At 43.5% G+C, this 25,822-nt stretch overlaps 2 protein-coding genes across 2 annotated transcripts; both read left to right on the top strand.

The window, feature by feature from the left end:
• The first annotated feature begins 6,838 nt into the window (after positions 1-6,838).
• Positions 6,839-15,587, top strand: LOC114657686 (uncharacterized). The gene is made up of 6 exons (XM_051932252.1): positions 6,839-7,112; positions 11,135-11,326; positions 12,881-13,012; positions 15,172-15,354; positions 15,452-15,469; positions 15,558-15,587. The coding sequence occupies exons 2-6, from the start codon at positions 11,210-11,212 to the stop codon at positions 15,585-15,587; spliced, it is 480 nt and encodes a 159-aa protein (XP_051788212.1). The 5' UTR covers positions 6,839-7,112; positions 11,135-11,209.
• On the top strand, positions 15,458-25,643 carry LOC127529234 (signal peptide, CUB and EGF-like domain-containing protein 2). The gene is made up of 5 exons (XM_051932251.1): positions 15,458-15,863; positions 18,939-19,107; positions 20,803-20,937; positions 21,939-22,091; positions 25,461-25,643. Exons 1-5 carry the CDS (start codon positions 15,649-15,651, stop codon positions 25,641-25,643), a joined length of 855 nt encoding a protein of 284 aa, XP_051788211.1. The 5' UTR covers positions 15,458-15,648.
• The last annotated feature ends 179 nt before the right edge of the window (positions 25,644-25,822 follow it).

Raw genomic sequence — 25,822 nt, 5'->3', positions numbered from 1 at the left:
TCTCATTTACCGAGTCTGACCACGTCTGGCCAACGTTTGCACTGCCTGCCACAGCCCATATGGAGCCCTAGGCCTGGGGGTAAGGGATTGGGGGTTGGCGTCATTTTAGTTTCCAAAACGACACCCATAGTGTGGACAAAGGGGAGGTGAAATGAAGTGGGAAATAAAATTAAAGGGCAGAGCCAAATGGTATTCGTCTCTTTCGTCCCAAACTTCAAGAAAATAAATAGATAGGACTTTTATTATTATTATTAAAATAATAATAATAATAATAATAATTAATAATAATTTAAGGGGAGTGAGGCGCAAAGGTCTGGAGCGCCCGTCCCTACACTTACAAAAACGGCGACCCCCCGCGCGGGCTCTTTAACTTTAATAAACACGCCCTGTGTCGCCTAACGGATTAACCAGTTTATGTAAACTTGCGCTTACTAAGCATTACAAGTCAAACACGAAAGTTCAAGGGGAACCAATCACCGTCATGGGCGTAAATCACAAATCGACGCCCATGACTTTGAGTAAACCCGCTGCTTTGTTGGTTCACAACGTCACGGCGTGTCTATTAAACCGAACTAATCAAAGAAAAAGACCAGGGTTTTGTGTAAACCTCCACCTCTAAAAGTTGTAAAGTGAGTCTTTTTCTGTCCCTATTGGTATTTTTAATACATTTAAGCGAGCAAGTGAATCTGTTCAATATATAGGCCTACGGTAGATAGATAGATAGATACTTTATTAATCCCAGGGGGAAATTCACATACTCCAGCAGCAAAAAATATTAAATTAAAGAGTAATAAAAAATGCAGGTAAAAAACAGACAATAACTTGAATAATGTTCAACGTTTACCCCCTTTGGTGGAATTGAAGAGTCGCATAGTTTGGGGGAGGAATGATCTTCTCAGTCTGTCAGTGGAGCAGGACAGTGACAGCAGTCTGTCGCTGAAGCTGCTCTTCTGTCTGGAGATGATACTGTTAAGTGGATGCAGTGGATTCTCCATAATTGATAGGAGCCTGCTGAGTGCCCGTTGCTCTGCTACGGATGTCAAACCGTCCAGCTCCATGCCAACAATAGAGCCTGCCTTCCTCACCAGTTTGTCCAGGCGTGAGGCATCCTTCTTCTTAATGCTGCCTCCCCAGCACACCACTGCGTAGAAGAGGGCGCTCGCCACAACTGTCTGATAGAACATCTGCAGCATCTTACTGCAGATGTTGAAGGACGCCAGCCTTCTAAGGAAGTACAGGCGGCTCTGTCCTTTCTTGCACAGAGAATCAGTATTGGCAGTCCAGTCCAATTTATCGTCCAGCTGCACTCCCAGGTATTTGTAGGTCTGCAGTATTCGTCCATTTTGTGATCTCCCATATTCCATTGTATCTTTCCGGTTCATAGCAGTCCCGTAAGCACACGGCACACACACACAGAGGCATTGACCAATTTAGTGACTCCTTTTAATCTAAATCGCACATCTCTGCCAACAGCCCACTCGATTTTAGGCAGAAGTTGGCAAGCTCCATGTAAAACATGTTTTTCTTCACACAGAGAGCCACCAACACATGGGATAAGTGACCACGAAGTGTGTTATAGGCAGTAGGACTTTAGGAACTTTCAACAGTAGACTTAATGTTATTTTGGAAGAATTGAGTGGATAGGAAAAATGCACTGAATAACACTGGCAGGATTTGTTGGTTTGAATGGTTTGTTCTCATCTAGATTGTTCTAATGTTCTAAAAACTGGTCAGAAATTAAGCTTCTTAGAGATATGAAGTAGCCTAAGCCCAGAGTCTCCATTGAACCCAAAAAACGTCTTTAATATTCATGGGGCTTTAAACCGTCCTCACATTTGATCTCCACAATGCACACCAAATGTGAGACCTGTTCTCACATCAGACCTGGCCATGATGGAAGATGATCTGAGAACAGGTCCCACATTTGGTGTGCATTATGGATGATGTGCAATTATCACAAGCACTTCAGGCCACTGAGAAAGCAGAATTGCATGGTGTATGATGGCCAAGCATGGAACGGTACTGCAACAGATTAATAGGGCAGTGTGACGAAATGACCACATTATGTACAAAAGTCAAAGCAGAGCCCAGACTGGAGGATTGTGCCTGCTCCATGCATATGACTGTGGCCACAAGGGGGGTGTAACAGAGACTCAAATCCTTAACACTCCACAGGCACCATTCCTGGGTTCAAATCACCACTTTAATTAGATAAAATACATCCATTAAAGGTATTTCCTTTAAACACACAGTGCAGACCTGTTTTCCCCCTTTCTGATTCCACTCCTCCATGGGGAACTTTCACTTCCTTTTCTGTCAACTTCTCCTCGCCTGGATGAGTTGGAGCGCCTGCTCTTATGCTAGAACCAGGAATACTTCTGGTGCCAGAGCATTGCACTCAGGAAGGCACATCTGGATCAAGTGAAATAAACATGAAACAAATGAGTCCCCTCCCAGAAGCTCCCTGTTTTGCACCCCCAGGAACCCAATAACGATGTCCTCCAAGCTACAGTTCCCATAAACTCCTGTGGGGGTTCAAACTGGGGACACACCAAAAGAGTGCTGACACCTAGTGTGCTGGGGGAATATCTGCTCTTGAGAGGCAGTTTCCTTATAGTTGTCCATTATGGCAGGGAGAAGCATACATCCTGGCCTCTATGCCTGTCCGTCATAGCTGTCAACCCATAATGGTGGCCAGATAAGATAAGACCTTCGATCTGGGTGAAGGATCCAGTTTATCCATGTCTACCACAATGACAATCATTTCTATCTCTGAAACAGTGCCTGTCATTATCCTCCTGTCTATACATTAGGTATAGAGTTTATTTATTTGTAACAGCACCCTCAGGCCAAATCATGTCATTTTGTAACCTTTTGTAATCCAGACCAAAGTCAGTTGGGCGAGTAGTTTTGGTGTTTTGTGCCTATTCCAGATAGCACAGAGTGCAAGGTGGGAATAAACCATGGACAGGACACCAGTCCATCACAGGGCAACTGTACACCCACACACCAAACACACAGTAGGGCCGATTTAGTGCCACCAATACACCTAACCTGCATGTCTTTGAACTGTGGGAGGAAAGCCATACAGACACGGGGAGAACATGCAGACTCCACACAGTGGGGACCCGAGAAACACAAATTGTGAGACAGCAGCTCTACCACTACACCACTGTGCCGGAATCCGACCAAATTATTGATCTTAACCCTTAAACCGCCACGTACTTGGGGGGGTTAATGCACCCCTGGATGGCAAATACTTTTTTGCTGCACTTTTTAAGTTAACGTCACAATTCACAAAGAAAACGTGAAATTTTAATGGAATGCGTATTTTTTTTCATGCAAAGAGCATCACAGTTACCGCAACACTGATCATTTTACACACTGCAAATGAACTGTTAAAACGTTTAAAAAAACTACTGCAACAATCAATTATTATATGTACAAGGTGCGATTGACACCATTGATGAAATTCAATAAATCACCGAGCCAACTGCACTTAAACTGGCTGCACGCAAACACAGAGAGGTAAGTGCTGATGCTGGCAGGCTAGTCTAGTGCAGCGGCTCAATCCCAGGGACAGTAAGGCTGCAGTGCTGCCAGGGCCGGCAGTGGTCATGAGCTGGCTGCTCAACGAATATACGGCACTGACTGACTGGCAAATTGCTCTGTGAAGCGACTTTAGCCGGTTGCGGCATTCAATGAATGTACGTCGCCGAATATACTCGGCCCCGGCGTGCTGGCAAATTGCACTGAGAAACAACTTTAGCCAGTTGTGGAGTTCAATGAAAGTATGCAGCCACATATACTCGGCTTTAGCATGCTTCCAAATTGCACTGGAAACCAACTTTAGCCGATTGTGGCATTCAACGAATGTACTTTGCCGAATATACTCAGCCCCGGCGTTCTAGCAAATTGCATTGGGAACCGACCATAGCCAGGTTTCCATCCAAGGAGTTTTTGCGAAAAAATATTTAGCACTTCAAATTTTTTTACCGATATAGCTGATGGAAATGCTAATTATCGATAAAATGTTGTACATGTCGACATAATATTTTTCCGTTTAACTTTAGCGCATAAATTCCATATCGATAATTCAGATGTCGCAAAAACTACATTGGAAACATTTTTTGTCGGAAAAAAGGGCTTTAACGCAAATAAATGGGTCACATTTTCATCACGTGCAATCAAAACGAGAATGGCGGAGCGGTTCGCATGGTCTGATGAAGAGAGATTTTTTTTTGATTAAACGTCGTTATTTTGTATTAGATAGATAGATAGATAGATACTTATTCAAATTTCAGTTTTAATTAAAAACCTTAAGGGAAGCAGGTTAATTCAGTTGTTATCGCACTGAGAAGGGATGTTGAAAGGTAGGCTCACCTGTACAGATCCGATGCTGCAAACACAGCTGCACCATGGGCACTTCCAGGAGTGCCAGCGCAAATGTCTCGTATCATGCACCTGTCATCAACAAGGGCCTGGAGAACAATAGATGACCACCCTTTGCGATTAATGTAATCGCGGTAGCCTTCCGTCGGGGGAAGAATCGGCACATGCGTGCCATCCAGTGCACCGTAAATCTGTGGCACAAGATGCACCAAGGAATTGCGGTATGCAATTTCATTGGCCTCCGCTACAGTTGGAAGTCTGATATAACGCCGCATTAATTTTTCTTTAATAGCGGTGCACACAGCATATACACATCGATGGACGGTAGTTTTACTAACCCCGAAAGTTTCTCCAACTACTCTATACTCGGCGCAGGTTGCCAGCTTGTAAAGGGCGATGGCAATCCGCTTTTGGGTTGGAACCGGTGGTCGGTGGCAACCTGTGATGGGCGCAACATCAGGACTGATGAATCCACACAACATCTCAAACGTCGGCCGTGTCATTATAAAATGTTGCAGCCAGAGATTTTCTGTGAAGTGTCTCTCCACCACCTCCTCCCAGAAGGTCTTATTCCGTCGTCTCTCCCATACCCGTGGGTTTCGTCTCACTGGGGTACTTTCTTCGAGCTCTAGGGCTATCAGACAAGCAACTGTTTCATTCTGCTGTCGTCTTCGGATATTATGTACAATTACAATTAACTGTGAAACTGAAATAACAGTAAGCTGGCAAATTTCAAAAAACTGTCTGAATAATCTCTCCATTTCTTTGTTTAGTGGAGGGGGTGTAACGTGGAAAACAAAAGGTAGATAATTTGCGACATACACAAAATTATGTATGGAAACGGCTCAAGGGCAGATTTTTTTCGCGATACAACAAAACTTATGCGACAGTTCGTTTTGGGGGGGGATGACGTCATCACGCACACCATTTTATCGATAAAAAGCCAGTTTGATGGAAACAGGCTGGAGACAGCAAATTTCGCACATTTTTTTTACGTATATTCTGTTTGTCGATAACAAAACATCGCAAAAAACTGGATGGAAACTTAGTGTATAATGGTTCCGGTGGTTTAGGGGTTAAAATAACCTTGTCAATTGTCACAGTGCCCTCTGAAGGTTGCGTAGTGCTACTACATTCCACAAGTTAACTCTTTATTTCTTAGACACTTAATGTTTCCAACACACTTTCAATTCTACATGAGGTTCTCTGCCTTCACTCTAATGTGCACAAGTTCATCTTGTTTAAGAAAAGAGTATCCCTTTGTTTCTCTTTAATCTCAGTATACACTAATAACATAGAATAAAATATTTAATGATTGGTGCTTTTTGAAATAAATGACAAAAAACAGGTCAAAGTGAAACATTGCAGTAGAAACTGGATTAACAAAATAAGAGGATGACAGGCAAAATGCCTGCCACCCCATCGGCTTTGTAATATGGCTGTTTGCCCCTTTCAGTTTGGTGGAGTGTCTTCCCCGACTCTCTCACTTTAATTATCAAACAGTTTAGATGGAGGCAGATATTGAATAATAAAACGTGAAGAATTTACCCAACAGCAAGAAATGTGAGTATTTACTTTAAAAGTGATTTCCTTCATTTTTAGAGTTTTCTGCAGAGTCTTGAGAATTAACAAGTTTGTTGTTGCCTGCTATTAAATCAAAATGAAAAATATGAAGGAAAAAACAAAACAGGCGAGTCAGATGTAATCCTTTTGGAAATGACCTTAAATGAGTGTGTGTTGGTGTGGTTTCAAAATGCTCATCTATGAACGTAGCATGATTGTGTGTCGATGGGTGCTATGAGGTCTGGCTCAAATTTTCAGAAAAATCTCCAGAGATATAATATGAATGCTGAAAGCTGACATTTCATTTGTTAGCCATTTGCCGCCATTCCTGCCTTTTCTGTATTGTACAGTTTCTCAGGACGGTGTCAAGAAACTGAAACAGAAGTGAAAAGCCTGAAAATGTGTGAGTGTGGCTGTAAGTGGATGCTCCCCTGTTAAGTGGCATGATAGTAATGGGTGCCCAGTCATGTATGCATTTGCATGTTTGTGTTCCCCTGTAATCCAAGGGACTTCTTCTTCTTCTTCTTCTTCTTCTTCTTCTTTCGGCTGCTCCCGTTAGGGGTTGAAGCAGCAGATCATCTTCTTCCATATCTTTCCATCCTCTGCATCTTCTTCTGTTACACCCATCACCTCCTGACATAACCTTACCCATTGATCCAGGCTTGGGACCGGCACGAAAAAACACACTGGTTTGTGTATCCCCTGTGGCTGGGTTCCCTGTAATCCAAGGGACTAAATGCTGAAATTCTGGTATCTGATGTATGTTAGTGAAATGAAATCCAAGGTGCAGTGAAGCTTCTCGATTCCAGGTGTTCAGATTGGTTTCTTCTGTGATTGCTGCCCTTCCTCTTGGGCATCCTGCATACGGACCAAAGTGCTGGCAGTGGAGGTGGCTGCAGCTAAGAGTCCAGTCTGTAATAGCATATCACTTTCTGTACATGTGCTGCCCGTAGTTTGAAAAGAAGGCTGTCCAGGCTCATCTAATGTGAACCCTGACTTGTCTTAAGATGATCTAAAGCATCCTTCATTCCAGGGCCACCTTCAGAAGTGTGCAAGGAGGGTCATCTCTGGAGGACTGCTCCCCGTGCCCGGCTGGATATTACTGTTCACGATCTGCCACAGTTAAGCCCAAGGCCTGTGGAGTTGGCAGCTATTCGGTAAGATGGAGAGCTTGGATTTGAAAGTGTTTGGGTTCTCATTGTGCTGATTATTTTACTCAGTCCTCTTGACATTTCTGATATCTTCAAAAGCAACATAACAGCCCTGTCTGTGCTCCTTTATCCTTGCAGTTTCAGCACACTGTCTTCTCTTCTCAAGCATTTATTTCACCATCAGATCAGGACAGTTTACCCCTCAATTTACTCCCTGCCCACCACCAAAACCAGTATAAAGATCATCCATCAATCCATCCATTATCCAACCTGCTGAATCCGAACACAGGGTCACGGGGGTCTGCTGGAGCCAATCCCATCCAACACAGGGCACAAGGCAGGAACCAATCCCGGGCAGGACCACCGCAGAGTATAAAGATCAGCAAAGTTTTAATCTAGCATTTAAAGTGTAGGATTTCCACAGCTTTGTAGAATAGTTTTCCCAGTGTGGATTGTCGTGTGACCCCGAGGATGTTGTTTGACCATTCTGTGTAGAAAAACAGTTTTAATGCCAATGCTGATCTTGTTTGTGTCCTTGGATCAAATGATTAGTCAGATATATACAGTATAATAATAAATAGTACACAGAGCAGTTTGGGATGGAGCTCATTTTGAGGCCTAGGTCTTCCCCGTCTGTGCCCTTTGAGCCACCAAAACATCGCCCCTCGGTGTCCATAGTGTGACTAGGAGGTTAGGATTCCAGGGTGTGCAGTACTTTAGTTACATACATGGTGCCTCTTGTGATCCAGATCATGCACCACTTATTCAGTGTTCATAGTGCCACCAGGTGATTAGAATTCTGGAGTGCGTACCCCTTAAGTTATGTAAATGGTGCCCCTCGACTTCTATAAATGGTTCCCCTCGGGTAATTGCAGAGCCTCACCACCATAGATCACCGCAGGTTTACACCAGCAGTTTCATAGTGGAAGTTAATGTTGGGGGTTATTGTGGTCATCATGTAGTATAAACTGTTATGATTAGGGGCATCTTAAGCTTAGCAGTTAGTGTCGATATTGTGAAGTATAGATGTGTGGTGATGTCACATCCACCATGAAACCGCTGGTATAGACAATGGAAAATTAAAAAGTTATGTATTAGCATAAATAAACATAAAACTAATTAAGAGCTTCTATAAACATTAAACTTAGTGTGAATTAGATCCATCCACCCATCCATTTTCCAACCCGCTGAATCCGAACACAGGGTCACGGGGGTCTGCTGGAGCCAATCCCAGCCAACACAGGGCACAAGGCAGGGAACCAATCCTGGGCAGGGTGCCAACCCACCACAGGTGAATTAGATATGTCAAGTAAATAGTTAAATAAAGGCATTTGTCGTATTTCATTTTTAGTTAACCTCAAAGCAAAACCACCAATATTGAGTAACTCGGAAAGATAGAGCAGGAAGAGAATGACGTACAGAAACTACCCGAGGACAGAGAAGGGGGAACACCTGATGTTTGAAGGCCAGTTAGGAAAAAAAGAAACAAGGAATGATACTAATGACAAAATGCAGAAAATATTGGTGGCCATGAAAAGGGCCCGTGAGAAGCCAGCTGGAGTAGCGAGTCCGAATAGACAACAAATGCATTGTTACGAGTGAGGTCAAGATGATAAGAAATGATTATATAAACTGTGCGATTTCTGGCCTGTTCAGGGCTCAGCTCAGTTTGGCCTAATTGGGTTGAGTCTGTATTGTTGTTTATTGCAATAAAACTAATTGCTCTGTTTGCCTATCCTCCGACTCGTAGAGCCTTCATTCAAAGTGCTTCAACAAGACTTGCAGTGCTGGTCTGCCGTTGGATGCTTCTGCTCTAGGCAGCCTTCTGTGTCACCTAATGGACACAGAAACAGAAAAATATAAATAATTCTCAGTGTATTAATAGCACCCCCAAGCTGTGGTCTGCAATATATAACTCTAAGTAGCACACCCAAGTAACAAAGACTGGGAAAGATTCATCTTAAAAATCCACTTAGTTTAGTTAATAACAAGCTGAAATAATATTTAATTATTAAAAAAAATCTTTTTATTTGTGTACTTTATTAAATACAGCAAATACAGCATGTATGACTACTTCCATTCAGACTAATCAACATATACCAGTAACATACTGTAAATGACACACCAAACTACTGCTACCTCATCCCCTACCCTACCCACCTGCTGCTCTCTGTTCTATTTCTGACTCTGCAGGACCGCTCTGGGCACTCTGTTTCTTGCATCTCTCCTACATTTCCTCAGCAGGTATCATCACCTTCACATCTTTTGTTCTCCTGACTCTTAAAAGAGCCAAACATGACTGTCCATGTAAAAATACTGACTGAGGGAGATCTATGCCCACATTTTCTTACATCGCTTGAGCCTTATCTTGGTGCATCAACCTCTCTTACCCTATGTGTACCCTCAGTGTTCCTTCTATGCCTTTCATTGGTACCCTTGTGTGTCTCAGCCTCACTTGCCCGGTGCTTCCTCTCTTGAGCGTGTTCCTGTAAATTCGGCTCCTCAGACTCTGTCATTTCAAGGTGTGTTGCTCACCTCCTGTCCACTTTTTGACTACCACCAATGGTAGATGGACCCCCAGTTACCTGCTATGAAAACATCATTCGTATTCTTGCAAATTCTTGCTGTCTTTGAAAGTGAGTTGGGTTGTGCCTTATTAGTATTTGGCAAGCCAGTGTTGTTTCGTAAGTTATTTGCTTTGTTGTCAGTGAAATACTCCATTATAAGTCATTTTTTGTAAAAAGTTAAAGAAAATGTCAAAATTAATAATTGAACTTCACACTTTTAGGGTATCATGGCATCAACCCTGCCCTAAGCCACCAAAGCCAAAACAGGCCAATCAGATTGCTTGGAGACAACAGACCGACCGACAGACAGACAGACAGAGTTTTATTATACTGTAGATATGCCAATATATACTTCTAATCATGTAATCTAGTCAAGGACCAAAATGTACTTTAATTCTAAAGGCCAACATAACCTGTATAACTTTCAGCATTTTCATATTCAAGCTCTGTAGAGTCAAGCCTGCATACCTTGAAGAGTGCTGTGTGTTTGCTTTCGATGAAAGCTGCTATGTCAAATAAGAATTCATTAAAGTATTTGATAGATAATGGCAACTGAATGCAGTTTTTCCTTTAGAACTGTGCTGTCTGGCTTCTTAGATAGATAGATAGATAGATAGATAGATAGATAGATAGATAGATAGATAGATAGATAGATAGATAGATAGATAGATAGATAGATAGATACTTACTTTATTAATCCCAAGGGGAAATTCACATACTCCAGCAGCAGCATACTAATAAAAACAATATTAAATTAAAGAGTAATAAAAATGCAGGTATAGCAGACAATAACTTTGTTTAATGTTAACGTTTAACCCCAACCCTCGAGGATGAATTGAAGAGTCGCATATTTTGGGGGAAGAACGATCTCCTCAGTCTGTCAGTGGAGCAGGACGGTGACAGCAGTCTGTCCCTAAAGCTGCTCCTCTGTCTGGAGATGATCCTGTTTAGTGGATGCAGTGGATTCTCCATAATTGACAGGAGTCTGCTCAGTGTCCGTCACTCTGCCACAGATGTCAAATTGTCCATCTCCATGCCTACAATAGAGCCTGCCTTCCTCACCAGTTTGTCCAGGTGTGAGGCGTCCCTCTTCTTTATGCTGCCTCCCCAGCACACCACCGCATAGAAGAGGGCGCTCGCCACAACCGTCTGATAGAACATCTGCAGCATTTTATTGCAGATGTTGAAAGACGCCAGCCTTCTAAGGGAGTTTAGTCGGCTCTGTCCTCTCTTGCAAAGAGCATCAGTATTGGCAGTCCAGTCCAATTTATCATCCAGCTGAACTTCCAGGTATTTATAAGTCTGCACCCTCTGCACACAGTCACCTCTGATGATCACGTAACTCAAACCTTTACCTACAGCACAGCCCAATGTCTGGCATTCCCAGTGTCTCGGGTCTCTCTCCATTAACCCTTTTTCAGAATGCTCATGCATTATGTCTTTTCTGTTCTTCTCTTTAAGGATCGCAGTGCAACATCTTGTTCTCCTTGCCTCCCCGGACACTACTGTAGTAATGAGACCACCAGCCAGGAGGCAATGTTAAATCTTATGGTGTGCCCTGCTGGCCGAGTCTGCATAGAGGGACTGGATAAGGAGCCTCCCAGAGCCACTAATCTCTGCCCTGCCGGCTTCTACTGTCCACAGGGAAATGTGGTGAGTTGACCACCTACTGACTGAGTGACTGAGAAGCATCCAGTAATTCAAGATTCAGTGGAATCTTAGCTGCTGTTAATTTGATCTGCCGGCAGAACACACTTTTAAAAATGTAGGTCACTGAGCTCTGCCTGTTATAGATGGGGTGGCATACTCACTCTCACACTGATTGATACCACCACAAAGAACTGACTGCCCTATCTATCTATCTATCTATCTATCTATCTATCTATCTATCTATCTATCTATCTATCTATCTATCTATCTATCTATCTATCTATCTGTCTGTCTGTCTGTCTGTCTGTCTGTCTGTCTGTCTGTCTGTCTGTCTGTCTGTCTGTCTCCCTGCCTGCCTGCCTGCCTGTCTGTCTGCCTGCCTGCCTGCCTGCCTGTTTTATGGTACTGATCACATCTATATTCCTATCTTTATGTTAATCTATGGCCTTCTGCCACTTCATATAATCAACAAGTAACCTGGGATAGGCCTGGCATTACAAGGATAATATGTGTTGGGAGCCAAAGTTGCAGGAACCACAAAAGCCACTTAGTGGAGCTCCAGCTAGATCCACCTCATGAGCTCCCTAGAATGCTCCTGTATCCAGAAGTGACCCTTCAGGTCACCAGCCAGTTGAGCCTAGAGTTGGGTATTGAATAGAGGCAAGTAGTAGGAGGAGGAAAGGCCAAACTTTCGAGAATGATTAGGGATCTGAGAATAGAGAGTGTTTGTGTGGCTTGGAATGTGGGTTAAAGGGCTTTAAGGAACCTCATACAGTAGATAGGGAGAGAATCCTTACAGTTAGGTATGGAGAGATAGCAGATTTTTTTGTTTTCTTTCATTGATTTGTTACTCCCTGACTGTAAACACTGCCATGTTTTAATATATTTAATAAAATATCCCTCTCTAATACTACCTATCTATCTAACTTTTGAGTCAGGTGGAAAAATGTTGCACGTCCTCTCTTTGACACAATAGTATGGAGGACTTTCAGCCAATGAATTATTCAGCAGAAGTGTGTAAAGGAAAGCTTCTAGGGCCAAACAGCAGTATACCTTTATGATGTTTCCCTGGGACTGTAACTGTCAAGTCAAAAGATTTCTTTTATTGTATTTTAGTTTTCTTCCTTTTCAGTCATTCTTCAGTCATCCCATCTATTATATAGCATCTTTCATATCTATCTATCTATCTATCTATCTGACAATGGTCATTCTCCTTGAGTTAACTCCTTGTTTCTCATTCACCTAATGTTTCAAAAATGCCTTCAAGATAATAACACTTGCTCCTTCACTTTATGTATGTCTGCATGTATCCTCTTTACGTTAAGAGCAGTGTCCTTAGTCTTACCCTAAGCTAGAATACAGCAATACCAAAGGAAAAATGAAGATATTTCACAATTTGTTTTTAATGACAAAAACAGGTCAAAGTGAAATTAAGTATCAAAACAATGTCTGTCTCCCCATTGGCCTTGTAATATGAGTCTTTACCTGTTACCTCACTGTATATCAGTTAAAGATGGTGGAGACACTGGACTGTTTTTTTTTCTTCTCTCTTTTTAGGTTCCTCATCCAAGGTCTTGCCCAAATGGCACATACAATGACCACCAGGGTTTACGAGATGCTACTGAGTGCACACCTTGTCCAACTGGCTATTTTTGTTACAGTGACAAGGAGCAGGGCATAGCCAACCCAGTAAGTTTTGTTTACTTATTGAAGTACATAAATCATTGATCATGTTATACCCTTGTCTCTTTAAAGGTGTAATTTTTAATGAATAATTATATATATGGCAGCATAGTGGCGCAGTGGTAGTGCTGCTGCCTTGCAGTAAGGAGACCTGGGTTCGCTTCCCGGGTCCTCCCTGCGTGGAGTGTGCATGTTCTCCTTGTGTCTGCCTGGGTTTCCTTCCACAGTCCAAAGACATGCAGGTTAGGTGTGTGACGATGCGGGTTCAGCTCCATGCTCCTCTTCTATTAGGGAGCCCTTGAACCCATCACCGTCGGTAATGTCACCGATGAGCTAGACAGTGAGGCAATAAACAATTGAGCAAAGGGGATGATGTTTAAAGTGCAAAAGTGCTTTTATTAAACAATCCAAACAAAACGTTCAAAGTAAAGTGCAGTAGTGCAATGTTCAATAAATAAATAATCCATTAGATGAAACGTGGTGATTAAAATAAATAGAACATTCCTTTAAAACGAGGTTAAAACAATGCAATACTGAAGGCAGTCTTTTAAAATCAATCAAAAGCCCGGTGTCCTTTACCTGGCAGCTCTCCTGCTTCTCCCCGATCCCTGGCTTCGGTTCCGCTCTCCCGATCGAGACTTGGCTTTAATCCAAGGGCCAGGACGCTCACCTTGGGACTCCTACTCACAAGCCTCTCAACTCCCGCTGCTTTCTTGGCCTTACACGGCCAGTCGCCCTTCACTGGTCACCCCCGCTACTCGTTCACTCAGCGGGAGCGACCACTACTACGACTCCTGGGTGTCGGCCTAACACCCAGGCTTCCACACAGCTGCCTGCGAGCGCTCACGTGCTCATATGCACTGGCTTTCTCCTTCTTGCCGCCTTCCTTCCTGCTTCCTTCTGCCACCTCCATTTCCTACTCTTTTTACTTCTTTTCTTTCTACCTGTTCTTTTTCCTCCTTTAACCGGCTCGCGCTTTGCTATATATGTGGGGAGGACATGGCAGCTGCTGCCCATTAGCCACAGGAACAATCATGGATGTGGGCAGTTTCCCACCTGTGCACTTAGGTGAAAACCGCCCACACCGCAGATCGCCCTACGGCTTGCTACAGCCACCACGCCCCCTCGCTAAACCGCGAGCGTGGCGATTATTTATTTAATTAAAAATGGCCTTTGGTGGGAGAGCTGTGGACCCATAACACCATAAGGTGAATTGGCGATCCTAAATTGTCCCTAGTGTGTGCTTGGTGTGTGTGTGTGTGTGTGTGCACTGCGGTGGGCTGGCACCCTGCCCAGGGTTTGTTTCCTGCCTTGCGCCCTGTGTTGGCTGGGTTTGGCTCCAGCAGTCCACTGTAACCCTGTAGTAAAAAATTCACCCCTTTGAATTATTTATTTTTATACAACATTGAATCACAGCAGGTTTAATTTGGCTTTTGAGATACTGATCAACAGAAAAATAGTATTTAAAATCAAAGTGAACATAGATCACTGCAAAGTGGTCTAAATTAATTACAAAAATAAAACATAAAATAACTGATCACACAAATATTCATCTCCTTTAATATGAAACCTCTAAATCTTCACTGGTGCAGCCCATTGGCTTTAGTTCAGTGGAGGTCATCTGTTTGGGGTTGTCATCTAAATGTCCCTTTATGCGGAAGGACCAGCCTGTGGTGAGTCAGTATGGTGGTCTAACTCACACAATGAAGACCAAAGAACACTCCAAGCAACTCCATGAAAAGCACAAGTCAGGGAATGGAGACAAGAAAGCATCCAAGTCATGATATTTCCTGCTAAATGAAAGAATAATATTTGCCAAGCAGGCTATTTCTAAGAGTTCAGAGCTTATAAAATACACAGATTACGGTGACAAACTGAATTTTATTGATCTTCTTTGATCTGAGGTGCCATTCCATTGTGGGGCCAATCTAGAATCAAGCTGACATTCATGTCTTTGGGTGGTAAAGCAGAGTACCAGGGGGAAAGGCCATGCAGACATGGGGATAATATTCAATTGAGGTGCACATGAACAATGACAGGTAGAAGACCTGAACCCAGGATGGGTGAGGAGTGACTGGTAATGCTGAAATATACAGTATTAGTGTAACTTGTGGCATGGATAAATTTTCAGTACTTGATGGCCATTTGTTTTTTTCTTGTTTCAGACCGGACCCTGTCCAAGTGGTTACTTTTGTCCCCCGGGTACAGCCCACCCTTATTCATTTCCTTGTCCCATTGGATCTTACTGGAACAGCTCTTTAGGTCAAGGTGGTGACACCTGTCTGCCATGCCCAGCTGGCTTTTACTGCAAGTCAATTGCCACTGAAACACCTGCAGTCTGCCCACATGTAAGTGCCAGGGTGCCATTAACATGTTACTGCCTTGTTGACCCTCTTGAATGATTCTGTCTTCACTACACACTGTGATCTCTTATCTTTATTGCAGGGGTTCTTTTGCCCTCAGGCAAGTGCCCATCCAGTGCCATGTGAAGAGGGCAGCTATGGTGCCCACTTTGCTCTCCAAAGTAGCTCAGAATGCTCTGCATGTCCAGGTGGAAGATTCTGCAGAGGAACTGGCTTGATGGAGCCAACAGGACACTGTGAGCCTGGCTTCTACTGCACAGAGGGGACAGTCTCAGCGGTATGATAATGGGCAAGACTGTGTCCGCTTTCCTTGGTTCCCCCTATTGGTCTACCTCATGCATATTTGTCTTCCTGCAGACCCCAGTGGATGGAGTTTGTCCAGTTGGAAGCTATTGTCCTCTTGGTTCAGCCTTCCCTCTCCCCTGCCCACCTGGTACTTTCAGTAATGCTACAGGGCTTGACCAGCCTCATCTCTGTGTAGCGTGCCCCCCAGGGTAAGGAGATGTCTTCAGGAGTCAATAGCAAGTTCTAGAATTTACTTGACTTGTATTATTATGACAACTCAGCTTTATTTTAAGAATCAAAGGTATTGTCTGCTTTGTCTCATTGATTTCCAAGTATCCTGTACTTCTTGCATTTATAGCTGCTTTTAAGGGGGGTTGACTTTTACACTCCCCAGCCTAGCATATTTTGTGGCACCCACACTGGGCCTGACTTGGAATAGCCGTTTAATCCTAATAAGGATTATCTTTGGAAATGTGAGAAGAAAAAGTGGAGTGCCCAACAGAAAATTCACAGACCCAGCGTAACTTCACATGAATCCTTGACATTGGATCAGTGTGATGGCAGGCCTTCCCATTGTACCATCATGTCCTTGGATCCCATTCAGTTGAAACAATGTCACCTGGAGATCCTGAAATTCCATTTCATGGTACAGGATAACTTCATTAGCAAGGGCTGTACCGCCTCTAGGACAATACCTTCTGGAGATCTCCTGGCTCATTTGAACTGGTGCAAGGCTTTTGTGGTTGTAGTGGACTTCCATTAATGCTCTGCTTGAAATTGTGCTTGATAGAGTTCTTTTTATAGCAGCTGTTGGTTGAAGATGGTGCTTTCCAAAAGTTCCACCTATGTATTCCTTCTATATTTCTTTTGCTTATCATTACTTCTCTCTAAAGGGACAATTGCCTCAGTGGATGCCCTTGGTGCTTCTGCATTATGCACTGCATTGGGACACTCTCCAAGTATGATTTGTTCCCAGCGGAGTATACCAAGTGCTTAGACATTGGACTTCTGCATCTTAATACTCCTCCCCTTCCCTGCACTTCTAAATGAGTCTTATAAAGGGGTGGGGGGTTAATGTTGCGCTGTTAAACTGTGTCAGCCTCTTGCATTGCAGTTGCCCTCTGTTTTCCATCCTAAATGGGACAGTGCCCCCTAGTGCTATTACATGGTTTAGAGTTTAGGCTTCTAAATGGCAATCTAGTAATGCTCATACTTGTCATAGTGCCCTCAGGTGGTTACATGATGCTGCTACATACATCTCATTGATCTTCTGTTACCCTAATCAACTGTCATAGTACCCACTGAATCCAGCAGGGGGTGTTAGTTCCCTGGGAATGAGTTCTTTTGTAATTGTGGCAGGTTTCCTAACCTGAAACTATATAGATATGATATAAAAAGGCGATGCTCCTCCTTTGGTGATATGGTAGTAAGAAATCACATAGGAGGAATAGCTTAGCTTTGTTTAATGTCGGCTTACGCGGCATAACAGATGAAGGAAGCCAATGGCAAAAATGCAGTTCAGGATAAGGGCCCCAATGTCTAGAGTCTGCCATTTTTACCGTTGCAGTGAAAAGATTTTCAGGATAGGATGACACTATCTCCCATTCCTTCCTCAGCTTCAAAAGTATGCCGGGCAATATTCCAAGGCTTTATACTCTTTCCTTCATGTGCAGGCCCCCTACTTAAGTGAATTAAGCCATTCCAAACAAGGCAAAAGAGGATACAATTTCATGCTGAATTTGACAGGCAAAAATAGCATACAATGGTCATCAGTCTGACTGCCCGTTTCCCAGTTCTGTCTAACTGTCTTGTCTTATAATGCTTGCCTGGCAGTTCTTATATGGTGAACCCCTGTGCTAAATCTGGCTCTGTGTCAACTGTGCATGTGAGTAGAAAAAGGCAGATTTATAAGTTACTGTATATTTGCATAGAGTACAGTGACATATTAAACTTATGCTTATTATACCCTCTGAATGGTAACGGTGCTACTAAACATATATCATGTTGGTCTTCTAGTAACCCTCTCAGCTGTCATAGCGCCCATGGTGCTATTGTATGAATTTTTGTGGACTTCTATAAACCTCCCAGGAAAGACAGTGCCCACTATAAATTACCTAGTGGACTCCCATTAATCTCAGTAGCTTTCTCTTGTCCTAAGAAGACATGCTGTTCATTTTCTATAAACCCTCACTGAGGAGCTCTTTTACATTAGCATTTTTAATTAAGCATTTACTAATGGAGTGTTGCCAGGGCGGCATGATGGCACAGTGGTAGCGCTGCTGCCTCGCAGTAAGGAGACCCGGGTTTGCTTCCTGGGTCCTCCCTGCATGGAGTTTGCATGTTCTCCCCGTGTCTGCGTGGGTTTCCTCCGGGTGCTCCGGTTTCCACCCACAGTCCAAAGACATGCAGGTTGGGTGCACTGGCGATTCTAAATTGTCCCTAGTGTGTGCTTTGTGTGTGTGTGTGCCCTGCAGTGGGCTGGTGCCATATCCAGGGGTTTGTTTCTATCTTGCGCCCTGTGTTTGCTGGGATTGGCTCCAGCAGACCCCCGTTACCCTGTGTTAGGCTAAAGCAGGTTGGATTATGGATGGAGTGTTGCCATGTTGTAGATGTGTTAAACATGCCAGTAATAATTTCACTGTTTTCTGTACCCATGTCAATAATCTTGAAGTTGGAACTGAAGTTATGAAAGTGCCCTATGGAGGTTATATAGTGTTATTCCACTGTGCTGTGTTTCTTTAGGTTAGGGACTTTCTGTTAAATCTCTCCTATACACAACCTCAAGTGCCATTAGGGATGTGAGTCTTACCCACCTCAAAGGCCTTCCTGGAACTCTCACAATATATCAGCGATAAGCAGAAGATGCCATGTTCTTTTACACAATATGAAGCTTCTGTATCTCAGTGGTCTTCCCGAATGCCTCTCTAGGGTATGGCTTTTACATTTCAGTGCTCTTCCCTTAACCCCCTTAATATGGGTGCCTTCTGGAGGTTACCTGGAGCAGTTTTATGGTACAGATGCAATTCCCTGGTGCATGATGCTGGGCACACTTACTAGTGATTGTGACCTTTAAAAGTCTTCATACTCATGGGCAACACTTAATCTTTTCCACTTTGATGGCCCTCCCTGATGGGTTCTGTTCATGAACTACTGAGCCTCATTGATCATGACCATTACAAGTCCACTTTTAGTCAGTTCCAACTCTGTTCCATTATGATGCATTTTTAGCATGGCAACATGTTCAGTTACTTTCCATTGACCGATGTTCTTTTGTCCTCTTACAGGCTGTACTGCTCCGGGTCAAACAACTCCTCTCCCACAGGTCCCTGCTCCCCTGGCTATTTCTGCAGTACTGGAGCCTCAACACCAGACCAGCATGAGGTTGCAGTGGGCCATTATTCTCTACAAGGGGCATTCAGGCCTGAGTCATGCCCTTTTGGCACCTTTCAGCCTGTGAGTCCCAACAAAAATCATTTGGGTTTGGGCTAACCTCCCATATGTGTCCTAGCAGTGAATATTTGAACCTGAGGTCTCCATCTGATCTCTATGATTGTGCTGTTTATTCCAGATGACAATATCCCCTTCTGTAAAGTGCTGTGAAATTTCTTTTAGTACCCACCTCCCCAGTTACTTTATTATTAGGGTTTCTTTTTTTTAAAGCAACCAGTTTGGTCTAAGAGGGCACAGTCTGACCTCGGTACAGGGGGTCCTCGAGTTACAAAGTCTTGACATATGACTTTTCGAGTTTACATTTTCATTCTTGGCTTGATCTGAACTTAACTTCCAGTAGACTTAGCCTTGGACCCACTGCCCCCCAGGCCATTTGTATAAAGGACCTGTCAGGCTGCCACTACTTTTATCAGAACCACCAAATGTTTTAATTTCTCATTGTGCACTGTTCAACTAGGCTCATCCCACAGAAAGACTCCAAACTTGGACAGACTCCTCTACCGAAATCTACTGTTCTCCTTCTCTGGTAACTAACTGGGGAACTTCTTCATGTTCTTCACAATGCTGCCTCCTAGAGGCATCAAGAAATATTGTACTTTATTGCCTCTTAGACAAATGCAGATGATAAACCAGGGGTGTCGAACTCCGGGCCTGGTGAGCCGCAGTGGCTGCAGGTTTTCATTCTAACCCTTTTCCTAATCACTGACCAGTTTCTACTGCTAATTAATTTCTTTTCCCTCCATTTTAATTGCCATTTTTTAAGAATTCAGTCCTCAGAATTGATTCACTTCTTCATTAAATGGCAGCCAGACAGAAATGAGATGTGAAACGAGCCGACAGATAACCAGCTAAATTGGGACTTCAAACACCAACTAATTTCACTCCAACTACTTTCTTAATGAGAAGCCGATTCTGGCTGTTAATTAAACCCATTATTTAATTCCATGGCTTGTTGCTGCTCTCATTCTGCCATAGCAGACATTTCCAAAATTGTTGATTTTCTGTTTTTTTCTAAGAAAACCATCAAACCGTTTTGGTGATCTGAGAGATCAGCCTTACTGAGACCTTCATCTTTCTTTATGTTCAGATATTGTGTGATGGGCTCAGGTGAGCTGGCCTATGTGGCGGCTTGTTTTGTGTCTCATTATTGTTTGGCTGCTATTTAAAGAAATAGAAAAAACAAAGAAGCCTGAGTCAAGTTAATTAAAATTAAGGCAAAAGAATTTAATTCGCAGCAAAAACTAATGAAGAAGATGGTTAGAATGAAAACCTGCAGCCACTGTGGCCCACCAGGACTGGAGTTTGACACCCCTGTTCTAAATGTTTAGTGTCGCCCCCTGGTGTTCAATACATCTCACTGCATGGAACTCCCCATCTTTAATATCTTAAAAAGTTCCAGAAATAAAAGTATAATAGCCAATTCATCAAGTCTAGTAGCTAAGATCTCCCAATGTCTCATCTGGACACTTTTTAAAAGTGGTTGAGGTTTCCCCTTTAACCCAGCAGTTCTCCCAGATTGCTTCAAACATTTGGTGCAGAGAAGTGCTTCTAGCTTCATTCTTAAGCGCACTTGCCCTCTTTTCCACCAGGTGCCCTTGAGTACTGATCTGAGCGCAGCTCCTTTACTGATCTGGTCATTTTATTTAATGTTTGTTAACTGGCAGGTAGAAAGCCTCACACCGTGTTCTTCTCATTCAGGCTGTGGGACAATCACTCTGCCTGGACTGTCTAAGAGGTCATTTCTGTAACCAGACTGGTTTGGGCCATTCACTGCCTTGTCCTCCTGGCCACTACTGCCCTTCTGGGAGCATTCTGCCAACGGCATGCCCAGCGGTGAGGATAATTTTGATAGATGGTACTTTTCTATGAATGTCACTGAGCTCTTTGTTTCTGAATGATTTGTCTAAATTGTCATCTTTTGAATTTTCCTTACCTCTGAGATGTGAACTTTACCTCTTCTGGGTCCTCCAACAGCTGGTTACTCATTTCAGATCTCACCTGGGGCTGTGGGTAGAAGCCTGCTAAACTGCTTACCAGTTTGGTCTAAGAGGGCACAGTCTGACCTCGGTACAGGGGATCCTTGGGTTACAAAGTCTCGACATACGACGTTTTGAGTTTACAACGCTCACTCCCATAAAAACTTAAAAAAATTGAGACGTGTTTCAGTTTACGCCATTAGCGTCGTACTTACAGACTACGTGGGCGAACTAGTTTGGTTGTGTGTAGCGGAAGAATACACAGTAACATGGCATATGAGTGAGGGAGTTGGCAAACTAGTTTGGTTTGCTCGCAGAGGAAGTGTTCCGTTTATGTTGCTTTGTTTGGCGAATTTTTTGGCCCTTATCATGGCTCCTAAACGAAAGTCAGAGACTTCAGATGGCAGTGCTTCGAAGAAGAGGAAAGCCATCACAATGGAAGTGAAATTAGACATTGTAAAGAGATCAGAAGGAATAAAGGTAAGGAATTTGTTTTACACTCATTTTTTGTCATTTTGTAGAGTACAGTATATTTATGTCCTTGTCCTTTTTCTGTGACTTAGTTGTATTTTTTTTTCTAGATTATGATTTTGCAAATGGGTTGGGATAGGTAAGTGACTTAGGCTAGGGTGTGTTTCGACTTACACCAAAGTTCGGGTTACTTCACTGTTGTAGGAACAGAACTGTGTTGTAACCCGAGGAGCCCCTGTAGTTATAGCCTCGGACCAAGCAATGAAGGTCTTTTGGAAGTTTGTCTTTGAAGACATGTCTTCCTTGGCCAGAGCAACTCTGCCGGTCCCCACTTTCAACTAAAGAACACTCTTTATAATTTAATTTTCTTCTCTCTCTCTCGCACAGGGATCTTACTCTTCTGTGAAGGCCGCCGAAGCAGCTGACTGGTGCCGGCTCTGTGACACCGGAATGTTCTGTGACCGAGCTGGACTGACCGCTCCCAGCGGCTATTGCCAGCCTGGCTTCTACTGTAGTGGAGCTGCCGACACCCCAAAGCCTGTAAATATAAAAATGGAATGGATGAGAACGTGTATGTGTGAGGGGTCATCTATTAGTGTGCAAACGTGAAAATGTATTGTGTGCAGATGGACTTCGGGAACAATAAATGTGTGTCTGTATACCTCAGGTCGGCAGTCACAGATATTTGTGTGTATGTGTATGCCCGTAAGTGCATGGCTGGCTATATGAGAGCTGAAAATGTGTGTATGTCTGTCTAGGTGAGGCTGGTACAGCTATGTGTGTACGTGCATTTGGTAAATCATCTGAATATGTGCCTGTATGATGACCAGCTGTGGACGTCATCATAATAATCTATATTACTAAACCACAGTTTTAATTTATGCACGGACGCATCGAAATGCATGCGCACTACGCCGCGGTGCCCCAGAGTCAAACGCAGCGGCTTCCCAGAGTCAGTAGGTGGCACCCAAACACCACAACCCACAGTCAAACACAGCGGCCTCCCAGAGTCAGTAGTATGTATGTGCCAGTGGTCTGTGTGGCATGTTTGAATCACATAACGGACTGCATGAAGAAAGACAATGACAGAAGCGCGTTGAAATGTACTGTCCCAGGACGCACCCACCCTCTATGATATTTCATTACGCAGCGGCTTCCCACCGAGGCGCATACGTACTCAAATGCAGCGGATTCCTAGAGTCAGTAGGTGGCGCCCAAACACCACAACCCACAGTCAAACACAGCGGCCTACCAGAGTCAGTAGTATGTATGTGCCAGCAGTCTGTGTGGCATGTCTGAATCACATAACGAACTTTACCATGCCTACGACCTGTGAACTAAACCTGAGGTGAAGCGTGCACGCCAGGTTCTACAGCCGCCCGGACGCGACAACCCAAACCACCGCATATACGACGACACAGCCATAAAAAAACAAAAACGAGACTGCATGAAGAAAGACAATAACAGAAGCGCGTTGAAATGAACTGTCCCAGGACGCATCCACACTCCATGATATTTCATCACGCAGCGATCGGACGGATTTACAATTCTCTAGAGAATCGCGGGCTTACTTGTAATAATAATAATGTTTTGTCTTGGTAGAGTAATATGTTGCTCTACTTTCCCCTATTGTATTATTAATAAGTAGCCTTTGTCAAAATGCCTAATCTCACAGACTTACCACTGTTAATAAGGTATTATAAGATATAACTTATCCCCACCTTCCCTTCTATATCTATAGGCAATTAGGTGTAGTAAAAAGACAAGCAGGAGTTAAGTTATACATAAAACAATGTATTTTTGATAATATTCATAAATAATAACAATATACAAAGTACATTTGAATATTGGCAACCATACAACCTGATTAAATGGTGATGTGTAGTTTCAGGCGGCACAAAGACTTGAAGTTATTTAAAATGTCTCTAGTTAAATCATCATTGGTGCTCAGCTTTCTTCAGAACAGGCCACAAGCCTGTCTCAATATGGCTGCCAAGCTGTGGTCTCCATTGTGTTTTCCTTTCAGTTCATCACATCACTTCATGATCAGAGGTTAGTAAGAGAGATACTTCTTCTTCATATGTTGGTCAGTAAGAGAGAGAGTGTGATTGAACAAGCAGATTTATAGATTCTCTGTCCAACCCCTACAGCCAATAGGACATCATAGTACTTAAAGGCTTCTGATCCAAACCAATTCCAAACTGCCATACTTCAGACCAATGGGGGAATACAACATCTTAAAACCTGCCACCCCCAAAACCATATGTCTTTATGGCTTTCTTGCGGATGGGATGGTGGGGGTTGAAAGACTTTAGCAGAGAAACACTCGCCAAACTGGTTTAAGGCACTCCCCCCCAACTCTGTTGTAAAATTCAGAGAGACCCATTCCTAAGGGGGGGGGGGGGGGGGGGGGAATGCATTAATGCAACACTAAATCACATTGCTTTGCCTAAATTACAAATAAAGACATACAAAATATTTATCAAGTTATATGCAAAATCTTACATCACAACAAATAATAATAATAATTAATAATACATTTTATTTATTTATAGGTGCCTTTCTAAACACTCAAGGACACAGAACAATAGATAAAACACACCTTTTAAACAAAACTATCCATCCATCCATCCATTTTCCAACCCGCTGAATCCGAACACAGGGTCACGGGGGGTCTGCTGGAGCCAATCCCAGCCAACACAGGGCACAAGGCAGGAAACAATCCTGGGCAGGGTGCCAACCCACCGCAGGACACACACAAACACACCCACCACACACTAGGGCCAATGTAGAATCGCCAATCCGCCTAACCTGCATGTCTTTGGACTGTGGGAGGAAACCGGAGCGCCCGGAGGAAACCCATGCAGACACAGGGAGAACATGCAAACTCCACGCAGGGAGGACCCGGGAATCGAACCCAAGCCCCCAGATCTCCCAACTGCGAGGCAGCAGCGCTACCCACTGCGCCACCGTGCCGCCCACTAAACAAAACTATCCATCCATTATCCAACCTGCTATAACCTAACTACAAGGTCACGGGGGTCTACTGGAGCCAATTAAACAAAACTAAAATAGAAAAATTAAAATCAGACAGAGCAATTGTAGTCAAAGAGACAAAGCAGTCTTAAACAAATGAGTTTTAAGTTTAGATTTGAAAAGTGAAAATGACTCAATATTTCTAAACTCAGATGGTAGTGAGTTCCAACTGAATGCTCTGCTCCCCATAGTGGTAAGACGGACGAAGGGGACAGTCAAGTGGATGGAGGAAGAGGATCTAAGGGTACGGGAGGGAATGGCAACATGGAGGAGGTCAGACAGATATGGAGAGACGAGGTTGTGGAGAGCCTTAAAAGTTAGTAGGAGAATTTTGAATTGAATGTGGAACTTTAATATAACATCCATCTTCTAACCTGTCAGCCCATTTCAGTGTGTTAGAGAATGGGTGTCCACTGGTTGTTAGCCAGGTGCCAACTGTGCCATATGTGCCCATACATGATTTTGTGGTAGCTCGTTGCAGGACTCACCCATTCACACACCCGCACTCATTTAAATTATCCATTTTGGTGGTGTGTCAAGAAAACCCACACAGACACACGGAGAACAAGTAAACTAATTACATGACCCACTGGCAACTGTGTCACTGTGTACACCTCAGAATGTGTACCAGTGGGTGCAGTTTACCTCAGTGAGGTGGATAAAGTTCTCTGCATGTGTAGAATAGCGTGAACTGCATGTGTGTGTCAAGAGGTTTGGCTTTGTGAGCACCTGTGTATATGGGTGTCTGTGTGTGCCTTTGCCCGGCTGGTGCAGGTAGTATCAGTACTCTTGTCACATGCATGCCACTCCTGGTATGTGTGTGTGCATTTGATAAAGAGCATATATGACCTCATACAGTATGTGTCTGTGTAGAATGCTATGGCTGAGCCGTTCTCAAGAAATAAACAGAAGCTTGAGACTGGGAAACAGGGTAACAAGGTTGAAGTTCGAGGTGGGAGTCATTACCAGGAGGACAAGAGTACAACAAAGAAGATAACTGTTAAGCAAACCCATAAAAGGAAAGGACACACAAGACAATCAAAACCAAAAAATTAGAATATAAATGTAGGACACTTTGAGAAGGTTTTTTGTATCCGAACATGGATAACAAAATACGGTCCCACCTGTACATAACATGTTGCGTTACGTTAAGTTGTATGGAATCACACCCCTGGCAACCAGGACTAGAATCCTGATGTCATGTTCACAATGTGGCAATGTGAAACGACAGACAA

Source organism: Erpetoichthys calabaricus, chromosome 9 (assembly GCF_900747795.2).
Source record: "Erpetoichthys calabaricus chromosome 9, fErpCal1.3, whole genome shotgun sequence".
NCBI lineage: Eukaryota > Metazoa > Chordata > Cladistia > Polypteriformes > Polypteridae > Erpetoichthys > Erpetoichthys calabaricus.
The sequence above is the reverse complement of the archived record's forward strand: the minus strand, read 5'-3'. Positions and strand labels throughout refer to the sequence as shown.

Excerpts from the sequence above, each read along its gene's own strand:
- LOC114657686 (XM_051932252.1), top strand. The coding sequence starts at position 11,210 with ATGTTAAATCTTATGGTGTGCCCTGCTGGCCGAGTCTGCATAGAGGGA. Across the intron at positions 11,327-12,880 it reads ACTGTCCACAGGGAAATGTG|GTTCCTCATCCAAGGTCTTG; the intron begins GTGAGTTGACCA and ends CTCTCTTTTTAG. Across the intron at positions 13,013-15,171 it reads AGCAGGGCATAGCCAACCCA|ACCGGACCCTGTCCAAGTGG; the intron begins GTAAGTTTTGTT and ends TTCTTGTTTCAG.
- LOC127529234 (XM_051932251.1), top strand. The coding sequence starts at position 15,649 with ATGATAATGGGCAAGACTGTGTCCGCTTTCCTTGGTTCCCCCTATTGG. Across the intron at positions 19,108-20,802 it reads CTTTTGGCACCTTTCAGCCT|GCTGTGGGACAATCACTCTG; the intron begins GTGAGTCCCAAC and ends CTTCTCATTCAG. Across the intron at positions 22,092-25,460 it reads CTGCCGACACCCCAAAGCCT|AATGCTATGGCTGAGCCGTT; the intron begins GTAAATATAAAA and ends GTGTCTGTGTAG.